We start from the raw sequence: 20,972 nt of genomic DNA, 5'->3' as shown, positions 1-20,972 counted from the left end.
ATCCTTGAAGGTTGGATTAATGGTAGTGGCCAGAAATTTCAGTATATATTTTGCAACATTTCACAAATTCCTACAATATGGTTATAGTCTTTGGTTATGGCAAAAACACCATAGCTAGAAATGGCTGGCTACATAATTGGCCTACTATCCCCCTTCTAGGCAAAACTCCTGAGTCTGAGGAAGTTATGCACTAATGGACATGTGGAATGGATCAAGTTCACTGTGCCCAGCAATAGAGTGGCTTTGCTCCCCATTCCTCTACTCCCTCTATACACAGGATGTGAAAATTACCTATCACTTCACCTGGGCTGAAGGCATGATTAATAAATAATCATGCTTGAGGTTATATGGGAATGAGAATAAGTTACAGATAATAGATCAGAACTTGCATAGCCAAAGGAATATCACTCATGTCAAGTGTTTTACCAAATGGCTATAGTCTTATCCTAATGTTGTAGCCCATGATTTTGCTTAAATACTTATTAGAATGTCCCCTTGGATGCTGCCATGAGCCAGTTTTGCAAAATACTAAAGAAAATTAATCTCACTGCTTTTAGATCACACCTCTAATGCCAAAAGGGGAAAAATCTGCAAACTTGTCATTAAATTTCAAACTTTGAATTCATGCAACTGATTTTGATGTGTATAATAATTTTAAATTATCCCAGATAAAACCAGTACCTTGAAAAAAAGTACTGATTTCTCTTATGAAAGTAGTTTGTAATTACAAGTTAAGCCTTCGAACTTCATAATATAAAAAGGGACCTGAAATCTGTGCAATTGGAATAAGCTTTCCATGAGGTTCTAGCACCAAATCATTCAATATGGTAGCCATTAGGCATATATGGTTATTGAGCAGTTGATATGTGTTTTGTGTGAACTGAGGTGTTCTCTAAATGTAAATTTCAAAGACTTATATGTTACAGCATTTCAAGTAGTTAAGGTCTCTAAGATATGGGTCCAAAACAAATCCCATTAAACAGACTTCCATGATAGATTCAGTCAAATAAATGGGTAGCAATGGGGAAGGGATGCCAATAGACTTTTCTGATAAACTACATTATTTATGTAGCATAATAAAGGTAAGCCAAGAAACAAAAATGGTATAATTATTTTAGGGAGTAATTCAATTGTAAAAGACTAGGAACTAAATAATTTTATTATATGTGTTGCCTAAGCAAGCTTGGAACTAAATGATGTTAAAGCTGAAAAATAGATTTTTTTTTTTTTTCTGTGCAGGGGACATTTTATAAGGAAATAGTTCACAAAACTATCAATGATTCTCACTAAATATGACTGTCACAGCCCAGTCTGAGAACTCATTTATAAATAAGCTTCACGTATCACTTTCTACTATTTTCTAGGTCTGGGTACATTAGCATATAGATAATCATTAGCTACCCGCCAACTATCAGAAAAGTAGGACTTGAGAATGAACTCAGTAAAGTTCATTTCTGATAGGATTTGGGAAGGTCTAGGAAAATAATAACTCTCCTGTTGCTATGACTCCTGTTGGTTTTTAAACTATTGTTTGTCGTTTCTCAAGAAATTTCCCTCCTCAAAGTGTCAGTGGTAGCACATATTTATTTAAATGAAAATAAATTTTCAGATATACCCAAAATCACTTGAGAAAACAAGACACACTAAAATTTTGCAAAAATAAGGTAATCACTATCAAGCCAAAAATCTCAACTGTGACAATAGTTTAATGTCTTTTAATTTAAAATAAAAATTTGGAGTGACTAAATGGGAGCTTAGGGGACAAAAGGATATGCGTGATATACATTTTTTTTCCCCCTTGAAACTAAGGCATTCTAGGAGTTAAGTCATCATTTTCAAACAAGACTGGAATGATTTCCATGACAAAAACCAAAAAACAGTTTGAGAAAAAGAAACCAGATAAGAAGAGAAAGAACCAGAAATATCTAAGAGAATGAGAAGACAGTAAATGATTGTTTTTATTTTTTTTTAAACTTTAACTACTTTTCTTTGGATTACAAATATACTCATGTCTCCCTTATTAAAGAAAATAAAACAATAAAAACACTCTTGAAAACCTAGTCTTGCTCTTGAACAACTTTCTTGTTTCTCATCACTTTTTTTAACCAAAAAATTTCCTGAAACAATAATCTACACTGGGGGTTAGCAAACTTTTATTAAAGTGCCAGCTTGTAAATATTGTAGGCTTTGCAGGTCACTGGGTCTCTCTTACATCTACTCAACTCTGCCTTTTTATGCAAAAGCAGCCAGACATTATGTAAGCAAATGGATGTGGCTGGGTTCCAAAAAACCCTTTATTTATGGACATTGAAATTTGAATTTCATATATTTTTCACATATTATGAAATATTATCTGATTTTTTTTCAATGTTTTAAAATTTAAAATCCATTCTTACCTTGCAGGCTATACAATATCAGATTAGGGGAAGGGCAAGATAGATATAGTCTGTGGGTGGTAGTTTGTCAACTCCTGATCTATACCACTGCCTCTAGTTCCATTGAAAATTTACTTTTGCCTCTACCATGCTCCCAAGATTTGCCGTCTCAAGGATCACTAATACCTTTTAGTTGCCTGGCCTAATGTTTTTTCTTCTACCCAAATTCTTTGGCTCTCAGCTATATCTGACTACCTCTTGACCATTGTTTTGGTGGTCTTCTTTCTTTTGTTTGGATACTCTTCTATCCTTTCATGAAGTTATTCTCATCTTTTTCCTGTATCTCTGATGACTTCTCATTATCCTCTGCTGGATTTTGTCTCTTTTCTACTATATGAATGTAGAGATATCCTTAAGTTTTTGTTCCCAGATCAGTCTATTTCTCCTTTCTTTTTATACTATCTTCTTTGATGATCTCATTCACTCCTGTAACTTCCACTAATGCATTTACATGGATGACTTCCAAAGCTGGATATTCTATATTTTTTTAGAGTCCACACCTGAAATTGCTTGCCAAAGTTCTATGGGATGGCTTAAAAACACCTCAAATTCAAGGCATTCATTCTCAAACTTCTCATTATCAGCTTTTCCAAATTTTCATGAGTTTCCTACCTGCCAATGGCATTACTGTTATTCAAGTTCATAAAAAAAATTTAACCTTTAAATTCTCTTCTAATCCCCAAATAAAATAATCTCCATTACCTTTCATAATCCGTTTTACATTCAGCAAGTTTCCCTCAATTATCCCTCACATCTGTTTCTACCTTGCTTTCTATATAGCTAACACTTTAGTTCAGAAGACCATTTCAAGCTCTCTGTATTATTTCCTAATGTATAGCTAGAAAGGTTAGCTGCTCACTGATTAATATCAAACTCTTTAGCCTCCCACTAAAGTCCTCAATAATTTACCCCAATCTACTTCTTCAGGTTACTTTCTTTCCAACATCTGCTTTTTAATAACATATACTGTCTCATGACTATGAATTCTGAGGACTTAGTTTGTGTCTAAAAGATTTTACCCTATATTTCCTCTGCTGGAATATGTATTTTTTTTTGTGTTATAATTACTTGTGTATCTGTCTTATCTCCCCCAATTTGATAGTAAGCTTTTTAAGGACTAGGATTATGTTTTTACTAGCTTTTGTATCCTTCACAGACATAGTATAATGCTTAACTGTCTCAGCGATTTTTGGAACCAGGTGAGTTATTAAAACAAATGATAGTGACTTCTACATAGATTATATTTATTGTTTGTTGAACTTATAAAATCATTATGTAATTAATTTTGTGTGTCATGAATTTTAATTTACTAACAATATAATGAAATTTCTCAACTGATCCATATTATTAAGATTTTTAAATTCTGGTGTTCTAATATACATGATGACTTACAGTTAACCATACTGTATTATATACAGTATGTAAATAGTTGCTAGAAAAGTAGATCTTAAAAGTTCTCACCACACACAAAAAAGTGGTAACTGTGAGGTGATGGATGTTTTAACTAATGTTATTGTGGTAGTAATTTCAAAATATATACATTTATCAAATTATCATGTTGTACACCTTAAACTTACACAATATTATATTTCAGTTGCAGTGATGTCTTTTAAAATACTGTTCAGTGCTATTCTTATTTTCTTAGACTTGCAACCTCAGGCAAATTTGAGCTTTAATTTATTAACATATGTAAAATAGAGAATGCAAATAATACTTTGTTTTCCTATGTCCTATAGAAATTATAAGGACCAAATTTAACTCTATATGTAAAGTTCTTGCATGGACTATAAAACAGTAAAAGTAAGTTCATTTCTTTTCCTTGTAGTTTATTCACTTTTATATTTTATGCCTAGCATAATATCTGGGAGATAACATTATTCAGTAAATGCTTGTGAATGAATGTGTAAATGACTAGAAAAATTACTCATTCCTTAGATTCCTCGAAATCAATGAAAATACATATTTCATTCATAATACAAAGCATTTTTAGCAAAAGCAAATAGTAAAAAATAAAAACCTCATAGTCTCCTTAAATTGTCAAACAAATCATTCAATAATCTCATGTTGCTTCTTGATTGCACATTACACATACTTTTCAGAACTGTACCTTGGTCACATTTTTGTGATTACCAGATAATTTATAAAGAAGGCAAGTACCTCATTATCATGATATGCCCATTGGCACAAAAGCATGCCAAGCAGGCACTGTTACACATGACCACCACATCTGCTTGCAGTATAAAAGATGTCTCGGTGATGTTATGAACATAAAGACAAGTCTGAGAAGGCAGTGAGAAGACTTTGGCTTGTTTCTCTGAGCAGATTATTGTATACTGATGATCTCCTATTTCTTGGGATGGGGAGGGGCAGTTCATGACCAGTTTCCTTCTCCAAGATTTTTCATTTTCATCTACGTTGTTTGGATCCCTCCAAACTTCATATGGCGGCTGCATTAATCCACCATTTCGGTCCATACAGGAGAATGTTAGCACAGCACCTTTCAGTGAGAGGAAAGTACCTATAAAAACAATGTGAAATTAAAAAAAAAAAAAACCAATGTAAAATTCTTTCTAAAATGGTTATTATTCATTTATGGGCAGTAAATGTTTTATAATGATAATTTATATCATGGTGTCATAATATTGCAGTAATATAAATAAACCAGTAGATTTATGAGTTCATCATTTGCAATAACTTGGCATCGTAGAATGTTAGGTCTCAGAGGAGCCTAAGACATCAACTTATCAAATCTTTTCATTTTATTAATGAGAAAATGGAGACCCAGAAAAGTGAAGAGACTTGGGGCACATCACATGGCAAATTAGTGGCTGAGCCTGAACTAGAACTCAGGTTTCCTAATTTCTAATCCAGTATTCTTTTAACATACTATATAGTCCCCCTTAACATCTTTTTTTTAAAAAGCAAATTTTAGAAAATTCATAATTTTCATTTATTGAAAGAAGTTCAACTGAAAAAAATCATACCATCTGATTCCATTTCCTTATTTTTTTAAAATTATTTTTATTAAAATATAATGTATTATTTGCCCCAGGGGTACAGGTCTGTGAATCCTCAGGCATACACATTTCACAGTACTCACCATAGCACATACCTTCCCCAATACCCATTTCCTTATTTCTTAGGCTCATTTACTAGAAAATGTTTTTTTTTCTCTTTTGAAATTGAACACTTCATGAAATTTTAACATATAAAATTCAGGCTAGCAATTTTGATTATATTAAAAAATCCTTTGGCTCTTAGGCAGGGTTATATATCTTTATCTGGAAAAGAAATTTTTTTACCTCGATTCTTCAAATTTGAATATCCATGACCAATTATTACCTATGGGTCTTTCTACCAGTCCCAGAGGACAGAATACTGTACAGCTTAGGAGGTAACTTGATACTGTAAAGGTCAAGCCAACAGAATTTGCTAATAAACTGGATTTAGAGTGTGAAAGAAACAGAGTGGTCCAGGATGATTCTAATGTTTCTGACCTGAGAAACGGGAAGGATTGGATTGTTGTTAACAGATGTGGGAAAGAATATGGGAGAAAGGAAAGGAATACCAGGAACTCAGTTTTGGACATGGTAAGTTTGAGATGCTTATTAGACATTCAAGTGGATGTTATGTAGCTGGATATCTATGTCAGAAATTTAGAGACAGTTGCAGACAATAAATACAAATACATGACCCATCAGATTATCAATGGCACTGAAGTCATGAGGATGGTAGATTTCATTTTGGCCTTGAATATAAATAGAAAACAGAAAAGGTTCAAGTCAGTTTTTAATGTAGGGACAATGGTAAACTGCAATATGTTGCTGACATGTCAAGTAAGATGTACACTGAGAACTCACCATTGGATGTAACCATGAGGTCAGTGGTGACCTAGATAGAGGTTATATTGATGGGTATGGGAGAAAGCTTCAGAATGGAGAAGAGAGAAACGGAGAAGAAAATTGGAAATAGTGAACACAACACAAGCATTTCAAGGAATTTTGCATTAAAGAAAAAAATGAAAAGGAGCATTTTGGAGGATAGATTCAAGAGAGTTTCTCTTATTTATTTATATAAGATTTTTAATTTTCTTTTAAGTAACTTCTACACTCAGTGTGGGCCTTCCCACACTGCAACACAACAAACTAGACTTGTGACTGGTGTCTAAAGGAAGGAGAGAGGGCAGTTTTGTGGAACTGAGCCCTTAACCTGTGGGATGTGATAGTTACTTGCAGATAGTATCAGAGTCGAGTTAAATTGTGGGACATTCTGCTGGTGTTGCAAAGAATTGCTTGCTATGAAGAAAAACCTCCACGCGTTTGGTGTCGGAAGTGTTCCAAGTGTGGAAGAAGTGTGAAAGTAAAAGAGGTACATAGGACAAGCTCAGAAGGAGGAAGCACTGGGTTTTTTCCACATTGGAGGCAAGAATCATAGCTTTTTCCATCCCAGCATGTAAAGTTGCATTTGTAGAATCACCTGGGAGCTTGTTAAAGATGCAAATCCTCAGACTCCACCCCAGACCTACTGAATTGGAAACTCTGGAGGTAGGGACCAATAATCTGTTTTGTAACATACCCTCCAAGTAATTCTGATACAGACTAAAGGGATAACTACACGGAATGGATAATCTTTAGGTGTTTTCAATTCTAAAATTCAATGATTTAGTTCACTTCAAATTTTCATATCCTTGAATTTGTTGTCAAGACAACCACAGTAAATAAATGTGAAAAGATTCCTTAAAAAGGAGAAGTGGGCTTTTCTTTGTTGAGAGGCTTTTGATTGCTGATTCAATCTCCTTGTTAGTTATAGATCTGTTCAGACATTTTATTTCTTCATGATTCAGTCTTGGTAGGTTTTATGTTTCTAGGAATTTATCTGTTTCTTTTAGGTTGTTTACTTTATATGCATATTATTGTTCATAGTAGTCTCTTAGATCTTCCAGTTAGGCTTTCTCTCTTTTCCATGGTTGTTTATGAAACACATCTGAACCTAGCTTCACAGTTAACTCTTTTATGTATCGCTTAAAAAATACTTTTTTTAAAGAACAATTTTAGGGTTACAGATAATTGAGTACAGAGAGTTCTCATATGCTCCCTTTGTCCTTTGTATTTGTGTTATATTTGTTACAGTTGGTGAACTGATATATTAACTAAAGTCTTGAAAGAACTGGAGAATAATGACGGAAAATTGGAGAAGACAGGTTCCCATTATTTATCTTTAAATAGTTAAGGAAAAGCTTTGCAAATATTTACTAACCAGATACCACATTATTAAGTTAAATCTATACTTATTTTGTACTTTGCCATCATTTTTAGTCTATGTCGTTTGTTAAGAATGGTAAAGGACTTTCCTGTAATATTGAGAGATTCGTTAAATTAGTTCCAGATGTGTATATTTCTAGACTTGTGACATAGAAAACCGTATTTGTTAGAATATCTCTTAGAAATTTGTCTTCCACTTATGCTTGTAAACTTGTGTACACAAGAGTTAGATTTTCACCTTTAAACTTGTAAGGAATGCTTGGCGCATATTAGGTATCCAATATGGATAACAATTTATTGGTTAAATAGTGGATTGAATTAATGTTTTATAATTCACTATGACTTTACCGATCTGGCTCTAACTCAACCACTGTAAGAGAATTGTGCATATTTCTTTAAAATTAGGAATGTAGTAAAATATTTTCTCATCATGAAGTGTGTTTATAATTAAAGTGACCCTAACAGATTAACTTTCAAAATACAGTGCATTTTGTGGGCTGAATTGTGTCCCACAAATTCATATGTTGAAGTCCTAAACCCTAGTGCCTCAGAAGGTGATTAATTTAAGGTAGAGCCTTAAATTAATGAGATGATTAAGTTAAAAGGAGGTTGTTAGAGTGGGTCTTAATTCAAACTGACTGGTGTCTAAGAAGAGATTAGGGTACACAGGGTGATGCCAGGGGTACATGGACACAGAAGGACAGCTATGGGAAGTCATGGTAAGGGTGGCTATCTATAAGCCAAGGACAGAGGCTTCAGAAGAAACTAGAACCGCTGACACCTTAATCTTGGCCCTCTAGTATCCATAGTATGAGAAGATCAATTCAATTGATCAACACACACACACACACACACACACATACATCTAAATTGCCACACTAGTAGAGAGCTGACTATTCCACCTATAAGTAAAAATCTACATGAATTTAGCACACCAGTTAACAAAATATTACTCTAACCTAGTATTCTTTTTTTAAAAAAAGATTTTATTTATTTATTTGACCCACAGAGATCACAAGCAGACAGAGAGGCAGGCAGAGAGGGTGGGGTGGGGGGGAGGCTCCCCGCTGAGCAGAGAGCCCGATGCGGGGCTCAATCCCAGGACCCAGAGATCATGACCTGAGCTGAAGGCAGAGGCTTTAACCCACTGAAACACCCAGGCGCCCTTCTAACTTAGTATTCTGTGTGTGTGTGTATGTGTGTGTGTGTGTATACTTTTAAAATAAAATTCCTATCCAAAAAAAAAATTCCTTATCCTATATATCAATAAAAATCTTTATTTTTCTACTTAAAAACTATCTGAAAACATCATACATAGGAAATACAAAGGAAGAGTTACAGAGAACAAATTTTAAAGTATTCAAAGGAATTGCATGAGGAATCACACTCTTCTCTTCTTTGGAAGGAAAGAAAGATAATTCAAGAGAATACAACACATGCTTTAGCAAAGTACTCCTAACTTATATTAAATTCTTTAGGCACTAGAATAAAAAGGAAATAAATTATGTGCCATGCCTTTGAAACAAGATGGGAAGGTTACCAAGGATTTTAGAAAGCCATGTCAAGTCAGACTGCTCCTAGATTAATCATTCTGAGTTCTTCAGGGATGATTAAAAAAATACTCATAGGATCTGATCTGACAGGGAGCTTTAGAGAAATGCTTCAATTCATTAAATACTTTAAATTTTGCATTATGGTTTTCTGTAGTGCTTTTCAGAAACCTTTCTCCCAAGGCATTGTTTAGGTGGGCAGTTCCACAGTTTACTACCATAGAATTAATTGTATTATTTTATTCTAAGGAATGGTAATTTGCTGTATAACAAATGTTGGGATAGTATGATTTATGAAATTTTCAATAGTTTCCAGTACAGAGAATACTTATAAACTTTATTCCAGATCGATCAATACAAATTAATGTTCTACATTATTTTATATCTAAATGTTAAAAAGTAGCATTTAAGGAATAAATAAAAACTCTTACCACTTGGGAATACCATGACTGGCTCTGTAAATCTTTGTTCATCTGCTGAAGGAAGGTTCAGAGAGATGATTAACACCATTCCCAGACTAGTTCCGACAAACAAACAAGGAGAGACTGTAGGGTCATTTTTCCGAGCAAAGGACTCCATGAAGTATAGTGCTGTAATTGCTTCTTTCGAATCTTTGTCAATACTGGAGATGCTAGAGCTTCTAGAACGATTATAGGAATTTTCTCGGCTTTCTATAGAAATTCAGAAAAACAAAAATTCTTAGTGTATTTCCATAACAAGTAAAGTCAGACTTAGTTCATGAAAACCAAAATTATGAAAGGGAAGTAGAATTTGATTCCTTGTTAACTGATCTGGAAGACCTCTTCTCCAGTTCACCAGCTTATTTTGATAATAAAGAGACTGAAGCCCAGAAATGTAAATTATAAATTTGGCAGAGCTGGGACTAGAAGTGGTCTCCAGAGTTTCAGTTCACTATGTTTTTCTCCCTATATTACTTCATAAATTAGTTGAAATTTGTAATCTGGAAAAAAATATTTAGTCTGAGTAGTCAAGGTTATACGAATTTTTGGTACCATTTTAATTATGCTTTCTTTCTATCTCTCAGTCATTGAAAATACTCCTAATGATTTCTTGGCAATTCCCACCTACTGACAACATTATGGCGATACTTACCTGAAAGGTCACAAGTGTTCTTGGTGAATACATTTCCCTGACATAATTTTTGGTTTTGCTATATTTGGAGTAACTATAGTCCTAAAAATTGGAATAGTTACCACGGCCAAAGAGTAAATGCTATATTCCTGAACTACTTTCAGGCTACCTACCTTAAATCCAAATCCAGTTCTAACTTTACCTGGTACCAAAGAAGCTGTAGGCAGGCCTATCTCATTGTTAATGGTAATCTTTGAGAGGGCTTCAGGACATCTAAAGGAAGCTGGATGGTTTCAAGTTTTCCTGCTCATCAACACTTATACATGAGCACACTCCATAAGCATAAATGTACCTCCCTCAGTTAAATACTACTAGGAATGTTTTGTACTTATAATTGCTCCAGAGTTCAAGTTCCTCATACTCTTTTTTTCTACTGCATTCACTTCTTTTTTTTCTTTTTTTTTTTTTATCTTTTTTTTTTCCCAATTTATTTATTTTCAGAAAAACAGTATTCATTATTTTTTCACCACACCCAGTGTTCCATGCAAGCTGTGCCCTCTATAATACCCACCACCTGGTACCCCAACCTCCCACCCACCCGCCACTTCAATCCCCTCAGATTGTTTTTCAGAGTCCATAGTCTCTCATGGTTCATCTCCCCTTCCAATTTACCCAAAAGCACATACCCTCCCCAATGTCCATAACCCTACCCCCCTTCTCCCAACCCCCCTCCTACTATGCAGCCATCAAAAGAAACGAAATCTTGCCATTTGCGACAACATGGATGGAACTAGAGCGTATCATGCTTAGCGAAATAAGTCAAGCGGAGAAAGACAACTATCATATGATCTCCCTGATATGAGGAAGTGGTGATGCAACATGGGGGCTTAAGTGGGTAGGAGAAGAATCCATGAAACAAGATGGGATAGGGAGGGAGACAAACCACTTCTTTTTTTTCTTGATGGCTGCCAGTGTGACTCATTTTTATAAAAAGAGACTCAATATAAGGTCCTTTGACTTTTCTTTTTCTAAAAAGCAAAATGTAGTATTCCCGATTGCCCCCTTCTATCCCTCAACAAATTTGTAAAAATAATTATTTGTAATAGAATTTAGAGATGAGAAGGAGCTTGGATATAATCTATGCTATTTTATAGATTTGGTGACAGAGAACTAGAGTTAAGCAATTGTCTCAGAATCCAATACAAGTTAGAGGCAAAAATATCTAAAACTCAAAATTCTCAACAATCCAGTGATTAAGTGTGCTACTTTTATAACTTTACATTTTGCTATTATAAAATTCCCAACTAATATGCTTTCAAAGTTTTTCCATTCATGGTTCATCAACATTCAAGTTTGTTACTCATACACCTGTGAAAGAGATAACTTCATTATCTGCACATCCATGAACTAGATTTAGTATTTAAAAATAGTAAATTTTTAAATCATTACTAAAAAATGTTTTTGAAGAGTGGTAAATGGGGAATTATTTTATGGAAAGAATTATCATAGAAATTCTAAGATTATTTTTTCCTGTCTTTCCTCAAAGTTTTTTGTCAGCAATACTGTTGCAACTAAGTTTCATGATTCTTTTTTTATTCTCCCTCTGAAAATTTCTGACCTTCTAGCTCTTACACTTTAATTCCTGCTCCAACACTCACTGCATAAATATGCAATAAATCCTTTTAAAAACATATGAAGATTGCAAACTTTAAAACTTAAGATTTTGCCTTTTTCTTGGTTGCATTCACTTGACAGTTGAGGAAATGAGGGTTGCAAAACATTAAATATCTACTGATAAAGACACTAAATGGCTTACCACTGAGATGGAAGGAAACTCAATTGCTGCTGGGAGTGTAGAGAACTGATTAAGGCATAGGTGTCCCCTTGAACAGAGGAGGTGTCTACCAATGAGAAGAACCATTCTGCTTTTAGAGATGAAGAAGGAAGTATAGTGAAGAATGAATTTGGAGTAATGGCCACAGCTTGACCAGGCTTTCAGTTACTCATTGTCTAGAACTGACTGTAATAAGACCTATATCCCTTGTCCTCTAGCACCCATTATCATAGTATATAAAATTTTAATTGTATCCACAAAAATCTGTATGTTTAACTTACCTTCTGTTGTGACTGGTAAAGAAATTTCCATGCAAGCAGCTGATTGTGCTTTCCGAAATGGTGGTCTTCCAGGACCCCAGCGATTTACTTTTGAAACATCAGCACTGGACAGACGTTTTCCAGAACTGCAACTCTGAGAGGTTGGACTTGTGCAGTGTCCATTTACATGATCTGTACCAAAAGGAAGAAGGCAGCATAAATATCATAATTAAATCTTCACATAAAGGAATCCAAACATGTAGATTAATGAAGAATGAGAATTCCTTTTTCACCAAACCATGTAAAGATGGCCAAGTCCTTGCTAGTTTAATATTTAGCTACATTTTTAGTAGTTAGCCAAAATTTCATAAGATTTATATTACACATAAATTCATTTTAAATATGTGGCTAATTAACATAGCTTAAGATTTATTCTATATCTGCATTAAGTATTATACCATTTAATGGCATTACAGAATAGATTATAGTATTTAACTTTCTTTTGCATAATTTAAATATACACCAATTTATATCAGTTTTAGAAGTACCTCAAGTGTTTGGAGTTAAAAATCTAGAATGGAAACATCTTTTTAAAATTTAATTTAATTTTTTTCAGTGCTCCAAAATTCATTGTTTATGCACCACACCCAGTGCTCCATGCAATACATGCCCTCCACAATACCCACCACCAGGATCACCCAACCCTACCCTCCCCTTCCCTCCAAAACCCTCCGTTTGTTTCTCAGAGTCCTCAGTCTCTCATGGTTTGTCTCCCTCTCCAATTTCCCCCAACTCACTTCTCTCCATCTCCCAATGTCCTCTGTGTTATTCCTTATGCTCCACAAGTAGGCAGTTATCATATGATTTCACTTACTTGCAGAGAATGGAAACATTTTACTGTGCAGTTGTGAATGGTAATTAAGAATATTGATTCTAGAGCCAGACTGCCTGGCCTCAAATCTCAATTCTACCATTTACAAGTTGTACAAATTACTGAAGTCTTCATACTTTAGTTTCCTTTTCTATAAGCTGGGAATATTATCTACCTCATGGAATTTTTGTGATAATTCATGTCACATGCCAAAACACTTCTTGGTATATGGTAAATTCTGAACAAAAATTATTACTGTTATTCTTGTTCCAGACTGCTTTTGTCTAAGACAAATAGTACTATTCATTTAGAGCTTATGAGTTTATTTCTGTTTTGATATAACTTAAAAACTTAGAAAAACTACCACTAAAAATAGGTGTTTTGTTAATGCTCCTATATAATATAGGAAACAACATCTCATAGTTCTGTAATATTGAGTATATTTTAAAATGTGTCCTTTGAATGATCAAGGTCCATATGGTACTAAGTACCTACTCCATTAGAGCCTTTTTATATTGTAGAGTTTGAAAACTTAAAATTATTCATTTCCTGGTTTTCCTTGCAGCGAGTGTAAAGATGATGATTCAGTTAAGTTTCACCATTCATATGCATTAGTCTGTTTTACTATTTTTTTTTAAAGTGAATTAACATATTTATTAAATATTTAAATGCCAGACACTTTATACACATTACCCATTTAATCTTAACAACAGTCCTGCAAGGAAGATGCTTTATTATCTTGATTTTGCAGTTGAGGAAACTGAAGCTCAGAAAAAAGAGTTTGGAAAATTGTCTTATATTACATAAATAATATTTTGGAGGCAGAATTCAGATCCAGATTTTCTCACTTAGTGTCTATATGCTCAAAAACTGGGCCAAAGCACAAACTAAAGTATTTAGTAAGGGGTAGCAACTTTTTTTTTTTTTCCAATTTATTTATTTTCAGAAAAACAGTATTCATTATTTTTTCAACACACCCAGTGCTCCATGCAAGCTGTGCCCTCTATAATACCCACCACCTGGTACCCCAACCTCCCACCCCCCCGCCACTTCAAACCCCTCAGATTGTTTTTCAGAGTCCATAGTCTCTCATGGTTCATCTCCCCTTCCAATTTACCCAAAAGCACATACCCTCCCCAATGTCCATAACCCTACCCTCCTTCTCTCAACCCCCCTCCCCCCAGCAACCCACAGTTTGTTTCGTGAGATTAAGAGTCACTTATGGTTTGTCTCCCTCCCTATCCCATCTTGTTTCATGGATTCTTCTCCTACCCACTTAAGCCCCCAAGTTGCATCACCACTTCCTCATATCAGGGAGATCATATGATATTTGTCTTTCTCTGCTTGACTTATTTCGCTAAGCATGATACGCTCTAGTTCCATCCATGTTGTCGCAAATGGCAAGATTTCGTTTCTTTTGATGGCTGCATAGTATTCCATTGTGTATATATACCACAACTTCTTTATCCATTCATCTGTTGATGGACATCTAGGTTCTTTCCATAGTTTGGCTATTGTGGACATTGCTGCTATAAATATTCGGGTGCACGTGCCCCTTTGGATCACTACGTTTAAGAACATACTATGAGCAACTCTACGCCAACAAATTTGACAATCTGGAAGAAATGGATGCATTCCTAGAAACATATAAACTACCAAAATTGAACCAGGAAGAAATAGAAAGCCTGAACAGACCCATAACCAGTAAGGAGATTGAAACAGTCATTAAAAATCTCCAAACAAACAAAAGCCCAGGGCCAGATGGCTTCCCGGGGGAATTCTACCAAACATTTAAAGAAGAACTAATTCCTATTCTCCTGAAACTGTTCCAAAAAATAGAAATGGAAGGAAAACTCCCAAACTCATTTTATGAGGCCAGCATCACCTTGATCCCAAAACCAGACAAGGATCCCATCAAAAAAGAGAGCTATAGACCAATATCCTTGATGAACACAGATGCAAAAATTCTCACCAAAATACTAGCCAATAGGATTCAACAGTACATTAAAAGGATTATTCACCACGACCAAGTGGGATTTATCCCAGGGCTGCAAGGTTGGTTCAACATCCGCAAATCAGTCAATGTGATACAACACATCAATAACAGAAAGAACAAGAACCATATGATACTCTCAATAGATGCTGAAAAAGCATTTGACAAAGTACAGCATCCCTTCCTGATCAAAACTCTTCAAAGTGTAGGGATAGAGGGCACATACCTCAATATCATCAAAGCCATCTATGAAAAACCCACTGCAAATATCATTCTCAATGGAGAAAAACTGAAAGCTTTTCCACTAAGGTCAGGAACACGGCAGGGATGTCCATTATCACCACTGCTATTCAACATAGTACTAGAAGTCCTAGCCTCAGCAATCAGACAACAAAAGGAAATTAAAGGCATCCAAATCGGCAAAGAAGAAGTCAAATTATCACTCTTCGCAGATGATATGATACTCTATGTGGAAAACCCAAAAGACTCCACTCCAAAACTGCTAGAACTTATACAGGAATTCAGTAAAGTGTCAGGATATAAGATCAATGCACAGAAATCAGTTGCATTTCTCTACACCAACAACAAGACAGAAGAAAGAGAAATTAAGGAGTCAATCCCATTTACAATTGCACCCCAAACCATAAGATACCTAGGAATAAACCTAACCAAAGAGGCTAAGAATCTATACTCAGAAAACTATAAAGTACTCATGAAAGAAATTGAGGAAGACACAAAGAAATGGAAAAATGTTCCATGCTCCTGGATTGGAAGAATAAATATTGTGAAAATGTCTATGCTACCTAAAGCAATCTACACATTTAATGCAATTCCTATCAAAGTACCATCCATCTTTTTCAAAGAAATAGAACAAATAATTTTAAAATTTATATGGAACCAGAAAAGACCTCGAATAGCCAAAGGGATATTGAAAAACAAAGCCAAAGTTGGTGGCATCACAATTCTGGACTTCAAGCTTTATTACAAAGCTGTCATCATCAAGACAGCATGGTACTGGCACAAAAACAGACACATAGACCAATGGAACAGAATAGAGAGCCCAGAAATAGACCCTCAACTCTATGGTCAACTAATCTTTGACAAAGCAGGAAAGAATGTCCAATGGAAAAAAGACAGCCTCTTCAATAAATGGTGTTGGGAAAATTGGACAGCCACGTGCAGAAAAATGAAATTGGACCATTTCCTTACACCACACACAAAAATAGATTCAAAATGGATTAAGGACCTCAATGTGAGAAAGGAATCCATCAAAATCCTTGAGGAGAACACAGGCAGCAACCTCTTCAACCTCAGCCGCAGCAACATCTTCCTAGGAACATCGCCAAAGGCAAGGGAAGCAAAGGCAAAAATGAACTTTTGGGATTTCATCAAAATCAAAAGCTTTTGCACAGCAAAGGAAACAGTGAACAAAACCAAAAGACAACTGACAGAATGGGAGAAGATATTTGCAAACGACATATCAGATAAAGGACTAGTGTCCAAAATCTATAAAGAACTTAACAAACTCAACACCCAAAGAACAAATAATCCAATCAAGAAATGGGCAGAGGACATGAACAGACGTTTCTGCAAAGAAGACATCCAGATGGCCAACAGACACATGAAAAAGTGCTCCATATCACTTGGCATCAGGGAAATACAAATCAAAACCACAATGAGATATCACCTCACACCAGTCAGAATGGCTAAAATCAACAAGTCAGGAAATGACAGATGCTGGCAAGGATGCGGAGAAAGGGGAACGCTCCTACACTGTTGGTGGGAATGCAAGCTGGTGCAACCACTCTGGAAAACAGCATGGAGGTTCCTCAAAATGTTGAAAATAGAACTGCCCTATGACCCAGCAATTGCACTACTGGGAATTTACCTTAAGGGGTAGCAACTTTGAAGATGTATTTAGTAGGGTTTAGGAATAGCCTATGTAATGCACATTGAGATCCAGGCCTTTTGGGGCCAGTCATCTTCCATATTAACACAGATATTGGAAATCCCAGATTTCCCAGATGGAAAGGCAGAACTATCCCTTAATGAGTTAGTCATGGGGAAGCTGAAGTCAAGATCTCTACCCTTTCTGCACTATCAAATGTAGTCTTATAAATAAGAAATACACTGAGAGTGACAGCTGGCACTATCAAAGACTTAGAATAAATTAAAAAATGGCAACTTTGGTGGCCCCGTCAGTTAAGCCTCCAACTCAGTTTCAGCTCAGGTCTTGCTCTCAGGGTTGTGAGTACAAGCTCTGTATTAGGCTCTATGCCCTACTTAAGGGGGAAAAGAAAGAAAGAAAGAAAGAAAAAGAAAGAAAGAAAGAAAGAAAGAAAGAAAGACAAAGAAAGAAAGAAAGACAAAGAAAGAAAGAAAGAGAGAAAGAAAGAAAGGAAGATTGGGTACAAATTGCAAAAATGAGACCCCTTCTGGGTATATCTGTTAGGAAAAGTTGCCCCTTCGTCAGGCATGATGTCTTGGTTGGGGGACAAGTTGGCTTATTAATTGACTTAACGTTGGTTTTCTTGATTAATTTGTTTTAGCAGGAAAAGAATTTATGAAGGATATTAGGCAGCTCAACACTTCAAGGAGAACCTGTAAGGTATACTCAGATGCTTTGCAGCCCCAAACAGTGACAAACCACACTGGAGTTACTGTTGTTAGTGGCTCAGCATTGAAGATGTTGGTGTTAGATGCCAGAAGCTGTCCTTCCTATTGCTGGCCTGATACAGCAGGACATCTCTGCCATCATAATTACCAAAACTGAGGTTTATGTAATTACAAATTAATTTTTTATTTTAGTGTTTTTTGACTATTCTCATTCTCTACCTTTTTCCTGACATTTTGAGGATTTTAAGCTCTTAATTTTAGGATTTTTTTTTTTTAAGAATTTTAAGCTGAGACCCAAACGGACTAAATCACAGACTTCTCCTTGATCAAGTTAATTTTTATCTCCAGTTTTAATTTGATTCTTCTAAAGCAAAATTTTCATAGCTATGATTTTGTTGTCAAAGCTAAAATTGCTTTAAATGAGCAAAGGTTTATATACCATGTGTTTAATGTTTAGTTTCTGAAATCCAAAATTTCAAAGATCCTCTGTCTCTTCATTTCTCCATAATTAGCCATGTGTTCAAGTTTAACTTATAATTTGTTCATTTAAGTGGATATTTAAAACTATTTGGGGCCAACTTTACAGCTATAGAGGAAATAATCTCTTACTGAAAACATTGCCTAAGGCTTTGCCAGTGACGAATAGAATGTTTTAATTTGCAATAACTATTCTCAAAATTTCAGCTTCAATGAGGTAAAATTGACATAAAATTATAATATACTTAAGGTGTATATCATGATGATTTGATGTAGATTGGTAAAGGATTCCCACCATCTAGTTAATTGACATGCCTATTTCATGTATTTATTTTTTGGTGAAAATATTAAAGTTCTCTCTTAGCAAATTCCAATTACATATTACAGTATTGTCAATGAGAGTCATCATGTTTTACATTAGATTCTCAGAACTTACTCATCTTACAGCTAAAAGCTTGTACCCTTTTACAAACCTTTTCCTATTTGCCCTACTCCCCAACTCCTGGCTACCACTTTTCTACTCTGTTTGTATGACTATAACTTTTATTTTACTTTTTAAAAGATTCAACATATAAGTGAAGCCATGCAGTATTTATCTTTGTCTGGCCCATTTCACTTCATATAATGCCCTCAAAGTCTACCCATGTTGTTGCAAATGGCAGGATTTCCATCTTTCTCATAGCTGAATAATATTCCATTGTGTGTACATATACACACACATACACACACCACATCTTCTTTAGCCATTCATTCACTAACAGACACTTAGGTTATTTCCCTATCTTTGTTATTGTGAATAATGCTGAAATGAACATAGGAGTGCAGACATTCCTTCAATATACTGTTCATTTCTTTTGAATATATATCCAGCAGTGAAATCATTAGATTACATGGTAGTTCTATTTTTAATTTTTGAGTAACCTTCTGTATGTTAAGAGCCAGATGGCTAGTTTGTAGAAGCACACCCTGAATGCCTCTGTTAATCACTATCTTTAGAATGTATAGATCTTGTGCATCCTTTCTGCTACTTTCCACAAGCAAGATAGGTAGAAAATGTGTTGTTCAGCATTCCAGGTCAAGGGTGCCAGGGCTGGCGAAACTGGAGTATCTCCTTGGTAATGAAGCATGTCCAGCTGGCGGGCTTTTATCTTCTTGGAATATTTGCCATGCAAGGAGGACCAAGGCTACAGAGAACTTCTAGGATAATTACTACATTATAAAAGTTTGCTGCATTTAGTTTCCAGCAGATGCTTTGTTCAGTTGGCCACTCCTGGACTTCACGTACTTTAAGTTTTCCCTATGAACTTAGGTCTCAAGCACTGTCTCTGGGTCATTCCTTTGGTCTCGCTGGGTCATCACCTAGACTTAGCTGAGTCTTCAGAAATGTGGCTACACACCTCCACACTTTTTCATAGTGGCTGTACCAATTTTACATTCCTAACAACAGTACATAAGGGCTCCCTTTACTTCACACCTTCCTTAACATTTGTAATTTCTTTTTGATGATATCCACTGTAACAGGTATGAGTGATAGCTCATTGAGGTTCTGATTTGCATTTCTGTGATTATTAGTGATGTTGAACACCTTTTCATGTACCTGTTCACCATTTGTATGTTGTCTTTGAAAAAGTGTCTATTCAGTTCCTCTGCCCATCTTTTTTTTTTTTTTTTTACCTTTTTTTTAAAGTAGGCTCTATGTCCAACATGGGGCTTGAACTCACAAGCCCCAGGGTCAAGAGTTGCATGCTGCCTGAGCTGCCTGAGCCAGCCAAGCACCCCCATCTGCCTGTTATGTTGTATTGTATGAATACTTTATATTTTTTGAATTGTATGAATCCTTTATATATCTTTTGACATTAACCTCTTATCAGATATACAATTTGCAAATATTTTCTCCCATTCAGTAGATTACCTTTTTATTTTGTCAATGGTTTCCTTTACTATATAGAAACTTTTTAGTTTGATGTAGTCCCACTAAATCACATTTTTGCTTATTTATGCATATTTTGCTTTTATTGCTTTTGCCTTTGGTTTCAAATCCAAAAAAATTACTGCCAAAACCATTGCCAAGGAGCTTACCACTTGTGTTTTCTTCTAGGAGTTTTATTGTTAAGTCTTATGTTCAAGTCTTTAATCCCTTTTGAGTTGATTTTTGTATATGGAATAAGATAGTGGTTTAGTTTTGTTCTTTTGTATGTGGCTATATAGTTTTCCTTGCACCATTTATTGAAGAGCTGATCCTTTCCCTATTGTACATTCTTGGCTCCTTTGTTGTAAATTAATTGAAATATATATATATTTCAATTAATTATGTATATATATGTGTGTGTGTGTGTGTGTGTGTGTGTGTGTATTTGTTTCTGGGTTCTCCATTTCATTTCATTGATTTATGAATCATTTTTGTGTCAATACCATACTGTTTTGATTGCAATAGCTTTGTAATATAGTTTAAAATCAGAAAGTGTGATGTCTCTTTGTTCTTCTTTCTTAAGATAGCTTTGGTTATTTGGAGTGGTTTGTGGTTCCATGCAGATTATTCATTTCATTTTGATGAAGAATGTTGTTGGAATTTTAACAAGGATT

General features: G+C 35.0%; 1 protein-coding gene across 6 annotated transcripts in view; it reads right to left on the bottom strand.

Annotated features, from left to right (window-relative positions):
- Window positions 1-20,972, bottom strand: part of STXBP5L (syntaxin binding protein 5L) — a 415,834-nt gene that overhangs the window by 6,090 nt on the left and 388,772 nt on the right. For all 6 annotated transcript variants that reach the window (XM_044251475.1, XM_044251473.1, XM_044251477.1 and 3 more), the window contains 3 exons: window positions 12,454-12,624; window positions 9,678-9,917; window positions 4,593-4,953 (listed from right to left, as the gene is read on the bottom strand). In XM_044251475.1, coding sequence (XP_044107410.1) covers window positions 4,593-4,953; window positions 9,678-9,917; window positions 12,454-12,624 — 772 coding nt within the window. The remainder of the gene's footprint in view (window positions 1-4,592; window positions 4,954-9,677; window positions 9,918-12,453; window positions 12,625-20,972) is intronic.

The sequence above is a fragment of the Neovison vison genome, chromosome 6 (genome assembly GCF_020171115.1).
Source record: "Neovison vison isolate M4711 chromosome 6, ASM_NN_V1, whole genome shotgun sequence".
Classification (NCBI taxonomy): domain Eukaryota; kingdom Metazoa; phylum Chordata; class Mammalia; order Carnivora; family Mustelidae; genus Neogale; species Neogale vison.
The sequence above is the reverse complement of the archived record's forward strand: the minus strand, read 5'-3'. Positions and strand labels throughout refer to the sequence as shown.